Here is a 22,055-nt window from a genome sequence, read left to right on the forward strand (position 1 = left end):
AAATCAAGAGTGAGCTTTAATGTGTGTATGTGCAAGTGTGTGCAACCCAAATGGGTTCTATCAGGGAAATAAGACAGTAAGAGGATACTTTTTAAGGATAACTTTACCCCCCCAAAAGGTAAAATCAAGACATATAAAAAGGAACATGTTAAATATTTTATTTAACTCACTAATAAGGGATCCAGTAAGATGTCACCACCAGTTCAAAGGAGAATCCAAATAGCCATATTATAGGTCAGGATTATTAAACAAATGTGCAACAACTGTACTTTCAGGGATCATTTCTATAGTTCTTGACTAGAGAAGTTTCTCTGAATGTGTAGAGCACCTGAAACCACGAGGAGGAGACACAATGTTCTCTCCTGAGCATGAAGCTGGTTTTTGGTGGTGTTTCTGCAACTGCCAATAGCCATTGATGACCGTTCTTCTTGTCCTTTGGAAGAGTGAGAGGGAGAGAACACAGTCTGAGTGGAGAAAATACATGCATACATACATGCATACATACATGCATAAATGTGCTACTGGAGGCACATTCTTCCATATTGGGGAAGAAAGTTAATTCAAAATCTATTGAACAGAGTTTTTGCTTACTAAAGATAATAATGTCCTTATTATTTTGCATTGATATCGGTTTCTACAATTTATAATTAGTTTCCATAGAATCAAAATCAGATAATCCCATGCTAATGGTATTCACAACATACATATTTGCTGGCTAAAGAAGCATTATTCTATTGTGTTAGCAATACACTATCTTGCACGTACCTATCATAATTATATTTGCCATGCGGGCTTTTATCACACCTTTCTTTCAGTCCAAGATTTCTTTGAACTAACTGCAGCTAAATCAAGTTGGTACAAGGAACACTTGAGAGAATGGGTTGTTTTAATTGGGACCCCACAGATTTTGAAGATGGTAAGTGAAAATGAGGGGCAGAAAGAGAAAGCACAGAAAGATATGTTGGGAAGTGACATGAAAATAAGGCTTTCTGAAGACAGGCTATAAAAGTAGCCAGAGGCATGATGTAGGTATGGGAGTGCTCAATCTTTCCCAGCATCTGTGGGTCTGGGTTTCTCAGCCTGGGCACTGCTGACATCTAAAGTGGGACAGCTCTTCATTGGGGGGCTGTCCTGAGCATTGCCCGATAAGCAGAATCGTGACCTCAGCTTACTAGATGCCAGTAGCACACCCTCAGGTAATGGTAGTATCTCTAAATATTTCCTGGGGGAACATCTGAAAAATTTCACAAGTAAAAACAGAGGACACGCAGATACATTTAAATTTCTGATAGCAGCAAATAAGTTTTTAGTATAAGTATGTCCCATGCAACATTTGATATAGACTTGTACTAAAATTTTATTTTTATCTGAAATTTGAATTTAACTAAAAGTCCTATATTTTATCCGTAAACCTACTAGGAGGCAAAACTGTCCATGATTGAAAGTCCACTGTGCTGTTGATATCAGTAAGTTATGAGCAAACACCCAAGATACTCCTGGCTAACCTGATTGGTCATGTTGCTTTCCTTAACCTCTCTGACCCCAGTAACCTTGTTTGCAAAGGAGAGCTCAGATATAATGGAAATAATGTAGGAAATACCCTTAATACAATGCCAGGCCTAGTAAATAATTGATATATGTCTGTTACTACTATCTGGCAACCCCTTACAAGATGGCGCCATAATATTTACTTGTGTCCGGACTTAAGTTTCACTAACGAGGAAGACTGTATTGTATGAAGGACACAGCAGGAGCCCTGCAGTGATTCTCAGTCTGGGCTGCACATAGAAATCACCTGGGAAGTGTCCTCCCGGCTGTCTGTATCCTACCTCCCAAGAGATTTAGATTTCATTGATCCAAGTGTGGCCTGAATGTTGGGATTGTCAAAAGCTCCTAAAATATATAGCCAAGGCTGAGAACTACTCTTTGAGAGAAAAGAAAGAGTATCAGATAATTGGTACTCCTTAATAATGAAGAGAAGGGGTGAGCTCGACTTAATTACATCTGATCCTTGGGTTGTAGAAAGTGGGTTGGAATCTAATTGAAAGAAAAGATGGACATGATTTCATTCACTCATTTATTCAACAAAATAGAATATCTGAGTGCCTACTACATCCCAGGCTATGTTCTAACAATAAACAAACAAATCATTTTAATCTAATTTCAAAGACTAGAACAAAAGCCTACATGGCAGATAGTAGCATTACAAAAAAAAATCAAATGAAGTCATCAATAGTCTTAATAAGAAAGCAAAATGGGGAGAAGCCAGTGTGACTGGACAAGATGCCCTCTGAACTTAGCTCTTAGAAGAGGCAGAAATAGCAAGAGCATATTCCAAGGACAAGTAAGAGGACGGCATAAAACTAAGGAGTGTCAAATAAAGGCCAAAACACGCTAAAAAAAACAACTAGCTAACCACAGTAGGATCATTCTGTGAAAAGGGAAGTCCTAGAATAAGGGAGAATAAGAAGTGTGAGGTTCTGCTTTTGAGGAAGATGCGCAGCGTTTAACAGATTGTTAGAAGGCAGACCAAGCATACCGCCCATTGTGCCTTATTTTTCTTAGGAAGAATGAACTAGAAAATACAAAACAAAAACTGAAATGGAAAGTTGTAGGCTAGCATGGGTGAAGATAGATTACCCATATCCACTTTACATGAATTAACCTCTCGCTCCAGAAAACTGAGTTATCAGTAAATTTTTATGTGTGGCACAGAAACGTTGATAGTAATATTATAGGTCAGATAGTGTATTTGTGAAAATTATACTCCTTTTTATAACAGTCAGACCTCAAAATATGTATCATATAATGGCTTAACTACACTATGAGTTCATTTTTTGTTCAAGTCTGAAACTGGCGTTCTTGAGTGGTGGGTCGCTCTCCTCTCAGGGTGGATTTAGGGACCCAGGTTCCTTTCTTGTGGCTCTGCATCTTTAATAAGTGGCTTCTCAGGCCTCCATGCTCCTCTTTTCCAGGCTATGAAAAGGAAAAAACTATGGAGGGTTACCAGTGGATGCTCTTGTGGGCCAGGTTTGAAAGTAGCACACATCACTTTTGTAATCCTTCCATTGGCTAGAAATTAGTCACTTAGACACCCCAATTGAAAAGAGAACTGAGAAATGTAGTGTGTCCAGGAAAAAGAATAATCAGGTTTGGTGACAGCTAACCAGTCTCTACCCAGAAAATAGGAGGTCTGCCAAAAAACTGTAGTTAGATGAATAATTCAAATTTTTTAAATGGGGTTGAAATGGAATTGAAGGACATAGAAACAACCAGGGGTTGAGACCACTTGGAACTGGAAAAACACTGACCCTTTGGAGTCTGTACTTCACCATCTCCTGCATATTAGGAAGGCATTCAACAAATAATGACATTGTTGACAAATGAGAGCTGGGTGATAGTGCCATTTAGTGGATTCAGACTTCAGATACTGTGTCCAGTGAGTGGTAATCACTGTCAACCAGGAATGCGGTCTCATTTACTGTGTGATGTGACTCTCCTAGCCCATGTCTCATTAAACACTTAAAAAAAGAGAGAGAGAAATTTTTTAAAGATTTTATTTATTTATCTTTAGAGATGGAAGGGAGGAAGAGAGAGAAACATCAATGTGCGGTTGCTGGGGGCCATGGCCTGCAACCCAGGCATGTGCCCTGACTGGGAATTGAACCTGCAATACTTTGGTTCACAGCCCGTGCTCAATCCAAATGAGCTATGCCAGCCAGAGTAAGAGACAAATTTTTTTAATTTTTTATTTTATTTTTTTCCATTACCATTTGTCCCCCTTAAGCCCTACCTGCCCGCAATCACCACACTGTTGTCCATGTCCATGATGGAACAGAGACAAATGTGTGGCTGACTTAGTGAGATATTCAGTGACAGTGCAAAGGAGAGAATCAACAGTACTTTCAAACCAATCTCAGAAATCTAGAACGTAGGTCAGCAGATTTTTTCTGAAAACAGCAAAGGAGTAAATTTTTTAGTCTTTTGCATCATCAGGTCTCTGGAAAACAGCCCTTTTCTGCTGCCGTAGCCCTAAAACAGCCCTAGACAATACAGTAATGAACCGGTGTGGCTGTGTTCCAATGAAACTGGATTTACAAAAACAGGTGCCAGGCCAGATTTGACCCATGGCCCAGATTTTGCTGAACTCTCATCTAGATGTATGTAGGCTGAAATCTGAAGGCGGTAAATCTAAATTTGTTCCTTTATGGCCCAAGAACAATGGGCCTAACACATTACATACAGAGGAACAAGGTGGGCATTGTTTGCTCTTCTTTTGCAGATGAGAAAGCTAAATCTCAAGAATAAATAGCTTGCCCTGGCTTTCCCATCTGGGTAACACTTCATGGGACATCATGCCACATCAGCAAATGTTTGGGTGAATTGAGAGACTCCCAATTACTCACTCAGGTGGAGTACTTCATGGGGCCACACTCCCCAGGCAAAAGCCCTGGGTTCTTCTGGCTCTGTTCTTAGTCAAGTGTGTGACCTTCGAGAGACTCGCTTGAATTCTCTGGACTTTGGCTAACAAAGCAATAAAAATAACAGACTCAACTAGATAAACACCAAGGCCCTTCTCAGGTCCAGAAGGATTACTCTTAATACACGTTCAGGGCATCATGTGAAAGAGAATAGACACTCTTTGTAACTCAAAAAGCAATTCTTTTCAATTTTTGCTAATATAGTTTTACAGAAAACCAATATATAAGACATAAAAATGGCATTTTATGAGCATGCATGGTGTTTTACAAGTTCAAATTTGTAATATTTTCTGATTATAAAGACATTTACTGAGAGAATTGGGCTGATATGAATGAAACTGAAGTTTTATGCTGGGAGTAATAGATAATTGATGGATTCTTTTTAGCATCAGCACCTCAGAGTTCTACTCATTGTGACTTGGTTATATGTTTGTTTGCATGCTTTTGGTTTTATAATGTCAAGAAAACCCCACTCCCATCTTCATTTAAATGATAAAAAACAATTAATAGTCTTGCAATCTAAGAAAACTCATCAGAATTCAGAAATGGCAAGAGAAGCCTGAAAAATAAAATGCGTTAAATTCACAACATAAATAACCTAATGCTCAGTATATTAATTTGGCATACATGATAAAAATTAATGTAAAGTAAGCATTCGAAAAACAGTTGAGGTAAGCTAAGTTTATGGTGCTAAATGAATCCCAGAATCTTAATGGCCTGTTGTAGTATTTATTTCTTGCTCATATTACACACCCAATTCTGGTTGGGGGTGGGGGAGCTCTGATCCACACAGCTTCTCAGGGATCCAGGCTGTTGGAGGTGGCACCGACATCTCGTAACTGTCCCATCTGATGCAGGTAGTGTGTATCCTTGGTTGCTAAGGCAGGGGCAGAGGCATCTGGAGCGCAACACATTGACCGTTTTGTACAGAGGCTGTTCTTTACATGGGAGTGTAAACCACATCTGTCAGTTCTGCTCAGCGTTTGCCAAACTAGTCTCATGACCCTATTTCAGAAATTCGTGTGTCGTGCACGTGGACTAAATATGCAAAAGCACTTGGAAGAACTATAAGGGAGCAGATTTCAAACATGTTTCATAATCAAAAAATGCAGGTTCCTGAACCCCACCCACCCTCAACCCTGGAATCAGGATCTCTGGGGTATAGGAGGGAAATTTGCATTTTATAAAATGTTCCACAGCTGATTCTTGTTATCAACAGGAAGCAACTGCTCTGAAAAAGGAGTGTTTTTAAAAGAGAGGAAAAGCAACAATTAGATCTGTAGATTTAAGATTACCCTGCTGCCGTGTTAGAGGTGGTATCGAGGGAAGAAATTAGATGCAGGGAGATTTCATGTCACAGACATATAGGGTTCAATAAGTAAACATAAATGTATTTGTGTATGTGAGGGGGGACCCCAAAAAGCAATTTATTTATAAAAAAAATTGTGTATTTATTCTTACATGTTTAAACTTCACTCACTATCAAAGTACTCTCCATTTGATGCAATACACCTAGCTTTCCACTGCTCAAAACAGTTTTTGAGCTCACTGATTTTGATGTTTTTTAGTGCTTCTGCGGTTTTTTTGCTTAACTTCTTCCACATTGCTAAAACATTTCCCTTTGAAGACTTTTTTTATTGGGTCAATATGGAGGTGGGGGCACTGGGGTCATGCTGGTTTTGGTCAAAAACTGCTGAACACAGTGCAGTGCACTCGTAAATCATCCATCATGAAATGGGCAAACATGTTAAAAGAATCTTTAAAATAATTCTCTGAAACCGAAGGCAGCCTCTTACAACCGTGCTAGCTGGTACACTCATACAGATGGGTTCCTAGGACACTCACCTAATGGGAGAAGCCTACACTACCAGGGACCTGCCCTTCATAAGATAATTACATTTTGGGGGTGTGTGCCTCCTTTTATATCATAGTGTGTTAGCAGGGCCAGCTCAGTCTAAGAGCCTAACAATGTTGTTGTAAATTTCTCTATTTCAGAATCATCCCCCACCTCCCTGCTCCCTTCCTTGATTCCCAGAAAACCAGTAGGGTAGTCACAAAGTAGCTGCCAACCAGTCCTTGTTCCTCATTTCAGTAAACATTTCACATGCCACTGCTGCAGACAGTGCTGGCTGTAGAGCCAACTCAGCACCCATAGGCATCTCTGGATAGGGAGTGGTACCTGGGGTAAGTAGGCATGACCTGATTCTCTTTTGAGAGGTTGCTAGAAGTGGTAAAACTTAGCTTCATGCCTGTTAGGGCACCACAGAACTGATTACGTATACTGCAGTGTCTTCTGCCTTCTGGGAAGACCGTTAAGAGTAGATCTGCACTGGGAGAAAATGCCTTGGGCATGATTCTTTTGGAAAATCTATCTGGCCAGTGCTGGATTATTTAAGGGCCAACAGTCCAGGTTTTGGTTTCTCCTCCTACACCTGCCTGGATTCTGGCTTTACTAGCGTCTCTCCCCATAGTGTTTGGGATGGGGATGTGGAGAGATAGAGAATCCCCATACACTTTGGGAAGAAAACTAGGTTCTCTTCCTTTCAAACATTATTCCCAGCACCTACCAGTTTGCTGTTCATGTGCCATGACTAAAACAAGTGGAACATTGAAAAGAACTTGGCAATGCTGCCCAGCGCTTTCCTCTGAGAGATGGATGGCCTTGTGGACAGGTTCTCTCTTTATTGTTATTCTTCAAACTGTCTTGTATTGACAGAGCCCAGGGTTCCGTCCCCCCCTCCAAACAGGTGAAAACAAACGCACACCTGATTGCCAGGTATAGACTGAAGCTGGAAACTGGCATTTTGGCATGAAAGTAATAACTAGTAGCAGGCAGAAGTTTCTTCTAAACTATTTTGTTCTCTCAGAGCAAAGATAGGGAAATTATTTCTAATACATTCTTCTCCAAAATGTAACTGATGGCTCTAGTAGCACTTAGTTGCCTTTAACTTCATGAGAAACAATTTTGTTAGATTGTATTGTGACAGCTGTCACTCAGCATGTGTTAAAAAAAAAACATCAAAATTGGTGAATTTTTGTGTAGCCATTTTAATATTGAAGATGAAAAAAATATTTGGCACATTATGCTTTATTATTTCAAGAAAGGTAAAAACACAACTGAAATGCAAGAAAATTAAGCAGTGGATGGAGAAGGCGCTGTGATTGACTGAACGTGTCAAAAGTGGTTTACTAACTTTTGTGCTAGAGATTTCTTACTGGACAATGCTCCACAGTTGGGTAGATCAGTTGAAGTTCATAGCAATCAAATCGAAACATTAATTGAGAACAATCAACATTCTACCACACAGGAGACAGCCGACATACTCAAAATATCCAAATCAATAAAGTGATTAATGAAAATGAAAAATGTATCTTTTATGGAAAAAAACTAAGCAGACTTTTCCATTATTATATAACTTTAAAATATTTAACATAAATCCTAAAAATAACATATTAAAGCATTTAATATATCAGCTTTTGTAGAGTAAGAACATTACTATCAAGAGTCTATTTAATAACATAAATAAGAAGTTGTAGCAACATGTAAGGACCTAATATAAAATTAAGAGAGAAGTGGGACGAGGTTGGAGAGGATGAGTCCAGAAAGATGAACAGACAGAGGGTGACTACTTAATGGGGATGCATACAGTTCCATCCGTAGAAATGCACACTCTACCCCAATCCCACACAGTACAGGCAGTAGAAAGAGAGAGAAACCTGCAGTGAAAGAAATCTGTAGAAGAAAGGGAACATGAATGTTTGTCTTTGTAACACTCCTCTTTAGGGGGTTTGATCCAAAGACTTTTAAAGCTTTATTAAGTTTTCTCAACTTTGGGCATAAATGGCAGTATCTTTTGGCACTTGTTCAATAAACTCAGTGAAACTGATCCAAAATCAGAAGTTGCCACATTGCAGGTGTGCAGTACTTGGGGCTACAGTTATATAATGGTAATTATAATCTTTGATAGGGCATTCGAATAGCCCTGAAATGTTCCTGCGGTAAGTTGATGTGACTTATTGTGACCCAAGTTTCTATTACAATTCTTAACGATGGTATTTCTGGGTCCTTGTTTGATTACTATATATGTTATTTCTGACAAGGGTGTAGTTAACACTTTTAAGACAGTTTTCAAACTGAGAAAAAGCTACATGGTTTAGTGGGGCTTGGAATGATTATACCCAAGGTTGGCATCTACTGGAGGGGAATTTGTTTTTAGTCAATACTAAGCTCTTCCCCATTCTATCGCAAGGCCACATTAAATCTTTATCACATACGCTCTGGTGTTTTGATCATGGCTGTGTCCAAACAACAACCTCCTTGCAGTGGTAATTTTGGCACAAGTGCAAGTCCCACATAATAAGGAGTTTGAAAGCTAGCATAAGCCTTTTAGTATAAAAAGAATCATTAAGGCTTTGAATAAAGATAGGGTTAATGTCAAAGTAACCAATTTGGCAATCTCTCAATTTGAGCTTTATGTTTATTGAGAGATCCAGATGTACTAAGTAAATGACAGATTCATTTCTGTATTTTCTTAACACTCATAAAATATCTTTAACTAGTTCACTTTATTGAGTCTATCAGTGATTCTGCTTATCACATCAGAAATTTGAGTGCTGACATTTTTATCTAATGAAATAGCTGCCAATGGATACCACATAAGAAAACTTTCCTTGAGATTAAGGAAAGAAAAAGGTTTTCCCCAACAAAAGCTGAAGGACTTCATCACTGCTAGATCTGCCTTCCCCCCCCCCCCCCCGCAAAAAAAGAGCTAAAAGGAATTCTTTAGTCTGAAATAAAAGGATTTCAAATTAGCAACACAGAAAATATGAAAATATAAATCACACTGGTACAGGTAATTAGTCAAATTCAGAATATTCTAAAACTATAATATGGTGGTGTGTTAATTGCTTAACTCTATTAAAAAGGTTAAAGGGTAAAAGTATTTTTAAAAAACTATGGTTACAATAATTTGTTATTGGATAGACAATGTGAAAAGAGGTAAATTGTAACATCAATAACATGAAATGGGCAGGAGTAGAAGGGTAGAGTCTTTATATGCTATTGAAATTAAGTTACCAGCTTAAAAAAGACTGTTATAAAATGTTTTATTTGGTAACTAGAAAGCGAACAACTACAGAAAACACCAAAAACATAAAAAGAAGGGAATCAAAGCATTCCATATGGAAAAGTATTAATTTACAAAGAAAGACAAAAAGAGAGGAAGAAAGGAACTAAGGAACTACATAACAGCTCCAAAGCAGTAAGATGGAATCAGTAAGTCTTTACTTACCACGTTCTTACCTATTACTTTATTATTGTTAAAATGTGTATATCATCCAAAGTTGCTCTACATGTTCAGTGCAACCCCTATCAAAATTTCAGTGGCATTTTTTTTCACAGAAATAGAACAATTTTAAAATTAATGCTAAACTACAAAAGACCCCAAATAGCCAAAGCGATCCTGGGAAAGAAAAACACATCCTGATTTCAAACTATTACAAAGCTTACAGTAATCAAAACAGTCTAGTAGTACTGGCACAAGGACAGACACATAGACCAGTGGAACAGAATCAAGAACCCAGAAATAAACCATGTGCGTACTGTCAACTAGTATTTGGCGAGGGAGCCAAGAAGACTCAATGGGGAAAGGACAGTCTCTTTAATAAATGATGTTGGAAAAACTGGATATTTATATGTAAATGAATAAAATAGGACCCTAACTTATATTGTACACAAAAATTAACTACTCAGAATGGTTTAAAGACTAAAATGTGAAACCTAAAACCATAATAGTCCTAGAAGAAAATCATAGGGGAAAAGCTCCTTGACATTATTCTTGGCAATGGCTTATTTTTTTTTTTGATATGACGCCAAAAGCATAAGTGACAAAAGCAAAATAAACCAGTGGTGCCATATCAAACTAAAAAAGCTTCTGAACAACAAAAGAAACATCAACAGAATGAAAATCCAACCCAAGAAATGGGAGGAATTATTTGCAGCCTATCTGATGAGTGGTGAATATCCAAAACAAACAAGGATCTCATAAACTTAATAGCAAAAAAAAAAAAAATCCAATTAAAAATAGACAGAGGACCTCAGTAGACATTTTCCAGAGATGACATACAAATGGCCAATAGGTACATGGGAAGATGCTCAATATCACTAATCATTAGGGAAGCGCAAATCAAAACCACACTGAGATACCTGTTAGTATGGCTATTATCAGAAAGATGATAGATAACAAGTATTGGTGAGGGTGTGGAGAAAAGGGAACCCTGGGCACCACTGGTACAGTCACTTGGAAAACAGTATGGAAATTCCTCAAAAAATTACAAATAGAACTATGATATGATCCAGCAATCCCACTTATGCGCATATCCAACAGATATGAAATCATTCTCTTAAGGAGATATCTGCATCCCCCTGCCCATTATTGGATGAACAAATAAAAAGATATGAATATATACATCTATATATATAGTAGAATATTATTCAGCCATAAGATAAATACTGTATGATCTCACATGTGGAATCTATAAAAAACAGTGAAATGCATAGAAACAGAGAGTAGAATAGTGTTGCGAAGGGCTGGGAGTTGAAATGGTGAGATGTTGCTCACATTTTAAAAACTTCCAATTTTAAAATGAATAAATTTTGAGAATCTAATTGTAGCATGGTGACTATAGTTAACAATGGTTTATTATATATACTTGAAAGTTGCTAAGGGTAAATATTAAATGTTCTCACCACAACACACACACATACATGGCAATTATGAGTTAATGGAGGTGTTAATTAACCTGTGGCAATCGTTTTGCAATATACACCTCTATCAAATCATCACATTGTATATCTTAACTTAGACTATGTTATTTAAAAAAAAAATGAACAATTCTACTCCTAAGTATCTACTAAAACATATCCACAAAAATTTTTGTATGTAGATATTCAAGAAACCTTATTTATAACAGCCAAAAAGTGTGAACAGTCCAAATATCCATTAATTTATGAATGAATAAACAAAATGTGATATATAATGGAATATTATTTGGCAATAAGAAGGAATGAAGTTAATAATACATGCTCTACAATATCAATAAGCTTCAGAAACATTAGGTGTAAGAAGCCAGACACTAGAGACAAGATATTGTATGATTCCATATATATGAAATGTCTTTTAAGGGCAAATCCACAGAGACAAAGTAGATTTTTTCAAGACATCAGTGTTTTTTTATTTTAATCTTTATAGATAAAGTAGCTTAATGGTTGCTTACATCTTGGGGTGGGAATTAGTAGGAGGTTTCTTTTCTGGGTGATAGAAATGTTCAAAAATTAGATTTTGGTGATGGTTTAACAACTGTGTAAATATACTAACAACCATTGAATTATATACTTTTAACAGATGAATTATATGGCTTTTAAATCATTATGTTAATAAAAGGAAATTTTTTTAAGAATAGGAAGGGTTGATGTGGAGGAAATAAAATAGTAGGATAAGGGGGCAGGAACCAGAGTGGAGAGAGAATAAAATAATACAACATAGAGGAACAATTAAGACTGGCAAGTTATATCCAATAGACACCCGACCAAGATCAAGAGCTAATTAAAAGAAGAAGAGGCATTTGCAGGAATAAGGACTTCCTTCTGAGGCAAAATAGGAAGATGAACTTGTAGATTGAAGAGAAAAAAGAAAAGTGAGAGTGTTCACATCTGATGGCCTATGATTTTTTGAGTCATGAAGAAAATGAAGTAACATGCTTGAGTAACGAATTTGATAAATTTCAGGAGAATGGTGATGGTTCAGACAACAAATATAAAGAATAAAAAAGAAAGGTGATTACATAAGTAAAATGATTTTGAAGCCATTATGACTTAGCTCGGTTTAAATAAAAAATAGCAAAGTTCTTAATCATCAAGGTTATACATTTTTTTCTCCATCAGCTCTAGATTTCCATGAAAGAGAAGCAGCAAAAAAAAATGGATTAACTGCCTGTAAAACAGTATTTGAACAGGTTCCTGCCAAGGTTGCATGTAAAAGTGCCAAATGTAATCAGGTATAATATATTCAAACACTTTTGGGTATGATTATCACAAACATTTTAAATGACAAATTTCAAAATGTAAAGTATCTTAGAAAACAATTTCAATCTAGTTCATCAGGATTAGATTTCAGTCATTGAAATTCGATGTTGAAAGCTTACTGAGCCTGAGATCTTAGAAGCAGTACTGAGCATGGTAAATCTTCCTTATCAAATAGAAATCGCAGAAAGATGAGCCGCCACCTAGCACTCCGCCCAAGAGGAGCAAAGGAGGTACAGCGGGGAGTCTGGGGCACTGCTTTCCCAAGCAGCGTATCTGAACACGCGCAAATGCATATTCCTGCGTCCTTTCTCACAAACATTGGGAATTACAGTCTGGGGTAATATTAATCTAAAAATATAAAAGTGTCCAAACATTTTATATTTTTAACCAGGCATATATATATATATATATATATATATATATATAGGTGATGTTGATGTTAGAGTGGTGAACTTTGTCCAATTTAGTAAGAATTTAGGCTGAAATCAGTGATGGTGGGAAAAAGATCAATCAATTTATTAAAAGGGGTAAGGAGGAAGTCTTTTAACGGTTCGGTAAAAAACGCTTGAGAAAACCTAAAAGAGCTGTAAACTGACGTGAAAGAAATAACCAGATCTCACTGGTGACAAAATCAATCGCGTAGTAAACGTCTGTCAAAAGTCATCAATCTTTCTCTGCCTAAAGGAGGGTAAAAGGTTCAACGCTGATGCCCTTAATTACCTTGCCTTACAGGACCCGATTCCGGCCACGATGAACCTTAAACGTAACAATGTCTTTATTTGACGGCGACTGTCTCATAGTGCTTCCTAAGAAGCATTTCTATCTAGGCTGGTTTTACTTTAACTATGATTGCAATTTTACCTTAAAACTAACCGTCCCGTCTTCCTTCTCTCCACCCCGCCTCTCAAAATTACAAGCTGGAGAAGTTTCACGTGGATTGTGCGCTGCGCTAACACGCACAGACAACCCCGCCCCCCCGCCCCGCAGCGCAACTTGTTGCCACTGCTCTACCAGTGCCCCAAAGTGTATAAAAAGCCAGCAAAACCTCCCCAGGGCTATTTTCATCCCACGCTCAGCCCTCCAGCCACAGCACTGAGCCTCCACCCACTCCCAAAGCAGTCGCGAAGGTCAGGTACCAGCCGGACGGGTCGGGGCCCGCAGGGAGGGGCGGGCTGCTCCATCGGAGCGCGGCGAGCATGGGGGAGGAGCAGATGGGGCCATCCGCTTGCTGAAAAGTCGCCAGCTTTTCAACGCGTGCCGCTGTTCTAGGAGGTGTGCACCTCCTTTAGAAGCTCAATTTTGCCTGTCTGGGTGTTTGGAAGCAAGAAGAAAAACTTTTCTAAACTTTGTCTAGCTTCTGCTCCCCCGGCGCGTGGTTCCTTGATGGTTCGCCCCAGGGCCACGCTAGGGACGCCCTCGCCCCCTCCCCGCCTCCAGTGAGGCGCTCGGAGCCACCGCCCCCTCGTCGGGTGTGGCGGCTGCCGCGGAGACCCGTGGCCTCCTTGGCCTCCTCGGCCCCTGCCCCGCGGCGGCATGGACTACCTGATCACGATCACGGGGAAGAGCGGGCGCCTTCTGCGGGGCACCGCCAACCGCCTCTGGGGGTTCGGGGGCGGCGGCGAAGCCCGGCAGGTGTGCTTCGAGGACTCCCTGAGGGAGCCCGCCCAGGGGGACCCCGGGTGCGGGTCCCCGCCCCCTCGGCCCCCGGCGCCGTCCAACCCCGAGGGACCTGGTGAGCCCAGCCTTCCTTCGCCTCCCACGTGGCGGCCCCGGGCTGTGGGCTGGGTGGCGACGTGCGGCCCAGTGGGGGGCCGGACCGGAACGGGGAGGGCGGGGGTCGCGGGCCCGGGGCAGGTGCGCCGGGCGGGTAGCGGCGGGCGGGGGCGGGGTGAGCGGGGGCCCTCCGTCTGCGCGGGGACGGGAAACTTTCGGCTGGGTGCGTCGGAGCTCTTCCTGCTCTGCCCTTCCTGCTTGCTTCACCCGGAGCAGGCTGTCTTTACCCCGCCAAGTGTTCCAAGGGTAGGATCCATTCGCTTTTCCCTCCCACTGGGAGGTGAATATTATTAACCCGATTATGACGCCCGTCGTCTTCATCTTTGAGGTCCTTAAGATCGCTGTGCCTGTTTTGGGTTTGGGTCGGCCTTTTTGGTATTTGCCAGCTGTTAGGGTTCACTTCAGCACTTAATACTGTGGAAAAGAAAATGCTTAACTTAAACTGAAACCTAGTTGATTTTGTGTCCTGTATTTCGTAAGGCTGCATGTTTTACGAAATGCAGGTGGCATAACCAAGAAACTTTTTTCTCAAGTGCCTGCTACTGCGTTAGTTTTTGTTCATCATAGTGTCTCTGTATAATACTATGCTTTAAAAAAATCTGTCAGTCATAATGGTATGATATTTGATATCTCATGGAACTTTTAAAAGCACTTGTTAAGTATTAGCATATGGTAACTTCTCCAATGTTGTTGGCTTCCTCTAAAGTCAGGAATTTTCAACTGTTTTCATCTCATGGCATACGTAAACTACTAAGATTCTGCGTCATACCAAAAAATATATTTTTGCCTGTCTGACAAAAAATAGTTATAATTTTGATTCATTAAATCATCAGCTGTTTTGTCTTGGCTGCGGGCATTTTTCAATTTGACTAAGGGAAAAGAGGTCAGTGCCCCTGACTAAAGTAGTCAGGTGTTGCGTATTTTAAAAATGCATAGGGCACACTGGTTGAAAATCACTGCTCTAGGTAGTTAAGTATGTTTTATTTTTGTTACTTGTTTGACAGTATGAGTGACTATAGGAGCATTAGAGTTTAGAAAATAGACAAAAGCACAAAAAATACATAATCTATAACCCCACATCATGCCGTTCATTTTATAACAATGAAACAGTAAGGACATCTTTTGTTGATCTTTGTATGTATGGGTGTAATTAAAGCTTCGAAGGAACTTGACTATTGAATTTTAGCATGACCCCTTTTAATAATTTTCCTCACTTTACATAAAATATTTTGTCATTAGAATTTCTAATTATGGAATTAGAATATGAAAAGGGGGAGTAATTTGTTTCTGCTTTGAAGGACATTAGCCAGATGCAGAATTTCCTCTTTAAAGGTGGGACCAGGAATGAAGACTGGAACTTTAAAGTATTTGGAAAAAAGATTTTTAAAAAATCTGTTACAGTTGCCTAATTGAAAACAACTAATACCTGAGCAGCCTGTATTAGGGGTGTCCAACCTTTTGGTGTCTCTGCACCACACTGGAAGAAGAAGAGTTGTCTTAGGCCACACGTTATATACATTTTGACATGTAATCACAAAAAAAATCTCATAATGTTGTAAGTAAATTTACAATTTTGTGTTGGGCCGAATTCACGGCCTTTCTGAGCTGCATGCAGCCCCCAGGCCACATGTTGGACACCCCTGCTAGATGGAGAATTCAGAAATATGTGGCATAACTTGAGGAAGGAATATGATAGATATTTTAATAAATATGCCCAACATTTACATCTGATTCACTCATTCAAAAATGTGTATTGAGTGCACTGCTATATCTGACACTCCTTCGGAGTTGCAGCTTCAAACTACTGTACCAATTCCTCTTCTATTGAAGCTGCTTATGAACTCATCACACATTCTTTATTTTTATTTTTCATTCTGTATTTTGGGGTGGCATGAATAACATGTAAATGTACAGTTTTATAATACATCTGTGTATGGCATTGTGTGTGCCTAGTCTTTTGGTCACCATATATTTGACATCCTTTAAAATTTATGGTGCCCCCAAACCTCTGAAACAAGTTAGAGAGGCCCTGTGATGTCACAGTTAAGACCACAAATCAGGTGAGCAGGTATATCCTAGCATTAACTTGCTGAAAGAATTTGTACAAGCTAATCTCTTTTGGCCTGTATTTTCTTGCTTGTAAATGAGCTTAATTGAGTGACATCAAAGGTTCTCAATTCTAGAGGTCTTTCTTTTGAAACAGAACTAGTGAAAATGATGAGTAGTAAAGCTAGGAAATAGCAGTTGGGGTTAAAAATGTAGGTCTCTGAAATTATGCCTACAAAGTTCTGAAGGCAATATAAGAATTAAGTGCCCAAGCAATAATTTGATCATCCCCTGCCATTCTTAGAATAAGTATAGCTTCCTAAGTATCTTTCAGAATGAGTATCTGTCAGTTTGAGGGATTTCTTCTGCTTGTGACTCCCCTAATTTGAGACTTTTATAACAGCTGCTGAAGTTTCCAGTTGTCTGCCACCTTCCCTGCAGTTCTTTAAAATGTCCTGTGTGTGGTAGCAATATTTCTTGTACATACTCTTGACCTCACTTGTACGTTGGTTACACTCCACCATGCTGTTTGTTGTTACTGATCTTGCTTCTCATTATTTCATATTTAGTGATGATGTTGATAAAGTAGTTTTACCACTGACATGTTATAAGGAGGGTACAGATAAAACTTGGGTCAAATGTTTCTGATTTTACTCTTTCTATAAACAAACCACATACTGAACTGTTAGTGGTGTTACTCATGCCTTTTTATTCTTCTCCAAGGTGGCTGCTTTTGCTCTTATCAGCTTTTAGTGTTTGCTGACTCCAACATTACATAGTCCCCTCAGGAAAAACATAATTGGGACTTAGACACATTAAGCAGCTTATCACACCATTGCTCTAGTTAATAACAATTACAAAGAAAAAGTCTTATGAGCCCTTGCCCAGTGCTTATGGTGGTTGGAGTGTTGTCCTATACACCAAAAGCTTGTGGATTTTGTCCCCAGTCAGGGCATGTATGAGAGTCAACTGAATTGATGTTTCTCTCTCTTTCAAATCAATAATATCCTCAGGTGAGGATTTTTTTTAAAAAAGTCTTGTGATACAATTCTTCCTCCTGCTTAGAGTAAATTATTTGATTCAAAAAAAAAAATTCTTCAGACCTTGAGTGTAGCTCTTATTTGGAGGCATGACCAAAAGTTTACATTATTATAGCCTTTAAAGTTATTCACTTCGCTAGGCCCTATGATAATAATAAAAAAAAACACACAAATAAATAGATTTAACAAGTTCAGTCTCACCTTAATTTACTATAGTTTTTATCATAAACTGTCTTGTTATGTATGTCAATGCTGTTTTCTCACTTGATGACAGTATACTTTAAACACATCTCAATCCTATTTAAATTTTCTTTATATTTATTTTTAGTAATTAAAACAGTATCTTTGGGGATAAATGGTAACAAGAACAATAACTGCTAACAACATTTTCCATGGAGCAGGCACTAGCAAATATTTTTATTTAATTCTAACAACAACTCTGTAGGATATGTGCTGTTCTTATCTCAATTTCCTCATGAAGAAACTGAGCCAGGCAAGAAAAAAGGGATGTAGAATCTATTTAGTGTCGTGTTCGTATTTCGAAGAGTTATGGCTTTGTGAGACAGAGGGAAAATGTGAAAAGAATGAATGCAAAATTATTTTATGTATGATGTTAAAGTCAAAACACATTAGGTAAAGAAGAAGATGGATTGTCATTGACATTTCTTTAGAGTTGGAAGAATGATGACTGAGCTGAAAATGCAAAATCCAATGGATGTTACAACAGTTAGATAAATTTTAGGTTGGAAATCACAGATGCACATTATCCGGGACAGTTAAGATAAAAGTTTATCTTGAACACAGGGAAGAACAGTGGCACTAAAGGATTTGGTGTACCAATTATCATAGTAACTGTAGTTAAGCACCGCAAAACAATGTTTTGGTCAGTGAGAGACCGCACAGATGATGGTGGTCCCATAAATAATAATAGAGCTGAAAAATTGCTATTGCCCAATGATGGTGTAGCCTCCTTAACATCAGAGCACAACACATTGCTCACACGTTTGTAGTGATGCTGGTGTAAGCAAACCTGTCCTGCCAGTTGTACATAAGTATAGTATATATAATTTTGTACAGTACGCCAGATGATAATACACAACTATGCTACTGGCTTATATATATTTACTATGTTGTACTTTTATTAAGTGTAATCTTTCTACTTTTAAAAAATAAAAAGTTTGGTGTAAAACAGTGCCATGTTATTCTGGTAGCAGCCTCAGATATATCTTCTGTTTACTGAATGTCTTGATTGCATCACTTTCTCTTGTGCTTGATTTAATCTGTTTTAGATATCTTTATATACACAAATATTGCACTTACCATTTTGTTATAGCTGCCTGCAGTATTCAGTACAGTGACATGCTGTACAGGTTTGTAACCCGGGAGCAATAGGCTGAACCGCATAGAACCTGCATGTGTGGGTAGGCCCTGCCTTCCAGGTGCACTTTTTGATGTTCAACAATGACGGAGTCACCTGACACCCCATTTCTCAGAACGTCTCCCTGCCATCAAACGACGCATGACTGACTTAAAAAACAACTCAGTGTTGGTCAGCATCGGAAGATGATAACTCTAGATGCCTGCACTCTTTGGCTCACTTCTTAAAGTGGGGGGTGGGGAAGGAGAAGAACATCTTACACAACCTCAATCTGCTCTGATGGCAACTCCAGCTAAGTTTGCATAATATTGTTTCCTTGGTCCAGTAGTTCTTAAGCATGAGGTAGATTTGCCTATTTTGGAATTGTTGCTTACCTCACAGGATACCTGTGAAGTCTCTTGTATTTTCTGTGTTCTTTTTTTCAAGAGGATGTTAAATCATTTATTGATTACACACAATAATGATGATACACAGGCTTCATAAGTTTATCTGGTACCATAATTCAATGTAGATACAATATATTGCATAGGGTGTGCCAGCAATCACTAATAACCAAATAAACTCCACAGCTCGGCTTGGTTGACCCTCTAAACAGTGAACTCCATCCAGGTTACAGCACAGGAACTGTTGATTGAACTACACCAAGGTTTCTGAAGTCAATGGCTTCTGTGCCCAAGCAGGTTGTAAATAAATTTCATATGGAAACTGGCACCTGGAAGGAATTGTTCTAACTTTACACTATTGGGGTAACTTACCAAGGTGGCTTCAGAGTAGGCTAACTTTACATGTTTTTAAAATATATATATATGTATATATATATATATATATTATATATATATATATATATTCAGCATCATGATCAGACTTTTATTACATTTAGCTGTCAGTAGCATCGGTGCAAAAAAATTACATTAAAACCCTCTGTTGGAATGTGTTTAATCTTTCCATAGAACAGAAGCTAACATAACCTGTTATACAATTAATTAGTCACTAATACAGTCCTCGAGGTTTTTGCCCATTCACATGACTATTGTCTAAAACACGTTTTCTTTATAGCAGCTAGACCGTCTCCACTGTGCTTGGCCTGGCCGAGTCCACAAATCTGTTCCTGTAGCGTCCATCCCTGTCACTTCTCTGGCTCTTCTTTCCTCCTAAGCTTTGTTTCCTGACAGCAATCAAAACCTGCCACTGCCTTAGCTGCTGCTGCTGCTGCTGCTGGAAGCGTCATAGCCATCTTGGTTTCCTGGTTTGGCAAAGTATCGACCTCCACCATAGGGGCCAGCGTTTCTGCCTCCACGCTTTCCTCCTTTCATGGCTGCAGCATTTGAAGATTGATTGCTGTAATTGCCCTGATCATTGTAGCTTCCATCACCTCCAAAACTCTTTCCATCACTACCAAATTCATTATGGCATCCCCACTGCCACCATATCCACCATCACCAAGGCAGTCACCTTGACCACTGAAGTTTCCTTCATGACCAAGTTTGTCATGCCCACCAAAACTACCTCCACAACCACTCTGAAGTTTCTAGAACCACTAGTCATCTCTTACTTAGAAAGGGCTGTCTGTCTACTGCCATGCCACCCTGAACGTGCCCGATCTCATCTGATCTGGAAAGCTAAGCAGGGTCGGGCCTGGTTAGTACTTGAATGGGAGAAAGGGCTTTCCATACTTCACAGTCCCGGCCATTCACAGTATGGTATTTCTGAATGCCAGTCTTGTCTGCAGAGCCATGATCATTAAAGGTTACAAAATCTAAGTCTCTCTTTTTGCCACTCCCTTGGTCAGTCATGATTTCAGTCACTTCAATTTTCTCATACTGTTCAAAATCTCTTAGGTGATGTTCTTCAGTGCCTTCTCTAATACCAAAAAAAACCTTTTTTTGTCGGTGGTATTAAAGTGAAATTTAAAAAGTCAGTTTTCAGTTTTACTAGTTACATTTTAAGTATTCAAAAACCACAAAGCTGGTGGCTACCATATTAGTGTAGATAGAAAGCATTTCTGTTACTGCAGAAATCTGTGGTTAAAACAAAAATGTTAGACCCCTCTCCCAGAGTTTCTGATTCAGTGCTTCTGCTTTGGGCCCCATAATTTGTACTTCTAACAATTTTCCAAGTAGCACTGATGCTACTGGTCTTGGGACCACACCTTTACTTTCTGTAGCAGGTAAGTCTTATATCCATGGTAAGGTTAGAAGTGAACATAGAAATGAAAATTTTCAAATGCCCACTAGCATTATTTTTGTAATAAGGTTGGTTTTAAAATATTTGTTATATTTTGGAGAATTAGATCTCTAAGAGCACATACAAATTAGTACTGTGAATCTAATTTAAAATGAATACTTGTGTAATTGTTTTTTGATTTGTGATTTTAAGTTAAAAGGTACAAATGTCTAAATTCAGAAACTTGGAATGTTTAAGAGAACTTAAATTCATTATAATTAATAGTATTGTATTTACTAGAGTTCTTAGAAAGGTTTGTTAGAGGTAATTAAAGCGTTGATATAGTAAATTTATAAATGCAATTTAGTATATCTTAGAGAATTTAATTACCCGTTTATAAATAGGATTATATAAGAATATTTAGTTTTTCTGTTTGAATTGATCTACTATCAACATCATCTTAGAAAGTATGTTAACATTTACTAGATTTATAAAATGCACTTTATAGTTGAAGGTTTAAGGGAAAAGTAGGTTTTTATATTTGTACTTCAATAAAGCAAACATTTGTTTAAAAGTAAAGTAACTTCAAATGGTTTTTTTCTGTGTATAAAGGCTCCCTTGATGGCTACCAGCAAACTTACATTAAATGACCTGATACATTTTGGTGAATGAATGATGTCAGTACAAAAAGGTGGTTTGTTTTAAGGTCACATTCATGTCTTAGAGGAAGGCCAAAAATTTTCCTTTGTTTTTAGCAATCAGTGAAAAAGGGAAATGTGATCAGACATGAGTCACAGTATGGCTAAGATAAAGATAACCCTGCTGCTTAGGCGGGCAGGAGAAACTATTTCTGTTGGTGAAAATAGAAAAAAATTCACGAGACCCTTAATATAGCAAGAGTATTCTCGTCATCTTCATAGCCAATGTAGATATTAATTTCAAAAAGCTAATTTTCTACACTGTTCTTTAATATAATTCAATACTGTAACAACAAAATGCAAATTACTAAAAGCAGTTTTTGACAACCCAGAGCAGTCTGAAGCTGCACTTATATCTGATGGTGTGTCTTAACTGGGGAGTAGGTGCTAGAT

General features: G+C 38.5%; 1 protein-coding gene, 1 long non-coding RNA gene and 1 other non-coding gene across 13 annotated transcripts in view; 2 read left to right on the forward strand and 1 right to left on the reverse strand.

The window, feature by feature from the left end:
* OXR1 (oxidation resistance 1) overlaps positions 1-22,055 on the forward strand; it is a 376,616-nt gene that overhangs the window by 290,788 nt on the left and 63,773 nt on the right. For 2 of the 11 annotated variants that reach the window (XM_028534086.2, XM_036031346.1), the window contains exon 1: positions 13,997-14,296. The exons of 7 other annotated variants lie outside the window; for them this stretch is intronic. In XM_028534086.2, the coding sequence (XP_028389887.1) occupies positions 14,098-14,296 (199 nt within the window). In that variant the 5' untranslated portion in view covers positions 13,997-14,097. Of the gene's footprint in view, positions 1-13,777; positions 14,297-14,480; positions 14,584-22,055 lie in introns of those variants that run through there. 2 more of the 11 variants (XM_028534088.2, XM_036031349.1) reach the window with 2 other exon arrangements.
* On the forward strand, positions 260-473 carry LOC114514920. Its single transcript, XR_003686144.1, has one exon. It is a non-coding gene; the product is annotated as a small nucleolar RNA U3 (small nucleolar RNA).
* On the reverse strand, positions 7,332-20,570 carry LOC118501762. The gene is made up of 3 exons (XR_004904418.1): positions 20,376-20,570; positions 7,672-7,674; positions 7,332-7,343 (listed from the first exon to the last, which is right to left on the reverse strand). It is a non-coding gene; the product is annotated as an uncharacterized LOC118501762 (long non-coding RNA).

This window comes from Phyllostomus discolor, chromosome 7 (genome assembly GCF_004126475.2).
Source record: "Phyllostomus discolor isolate MPI-MPIP mPhyDis1 chromosome 7, mPhyDis1.pri.v3, whole genome shotgun sequence".
Taxonomy (NCBI): domain Eukaryota; kingdom Metazoa; phylum Chordata; class Mammalia; order Chiroptera; family Phyllostomidae; genus Phyllostomus; species Phyllostomus discolor.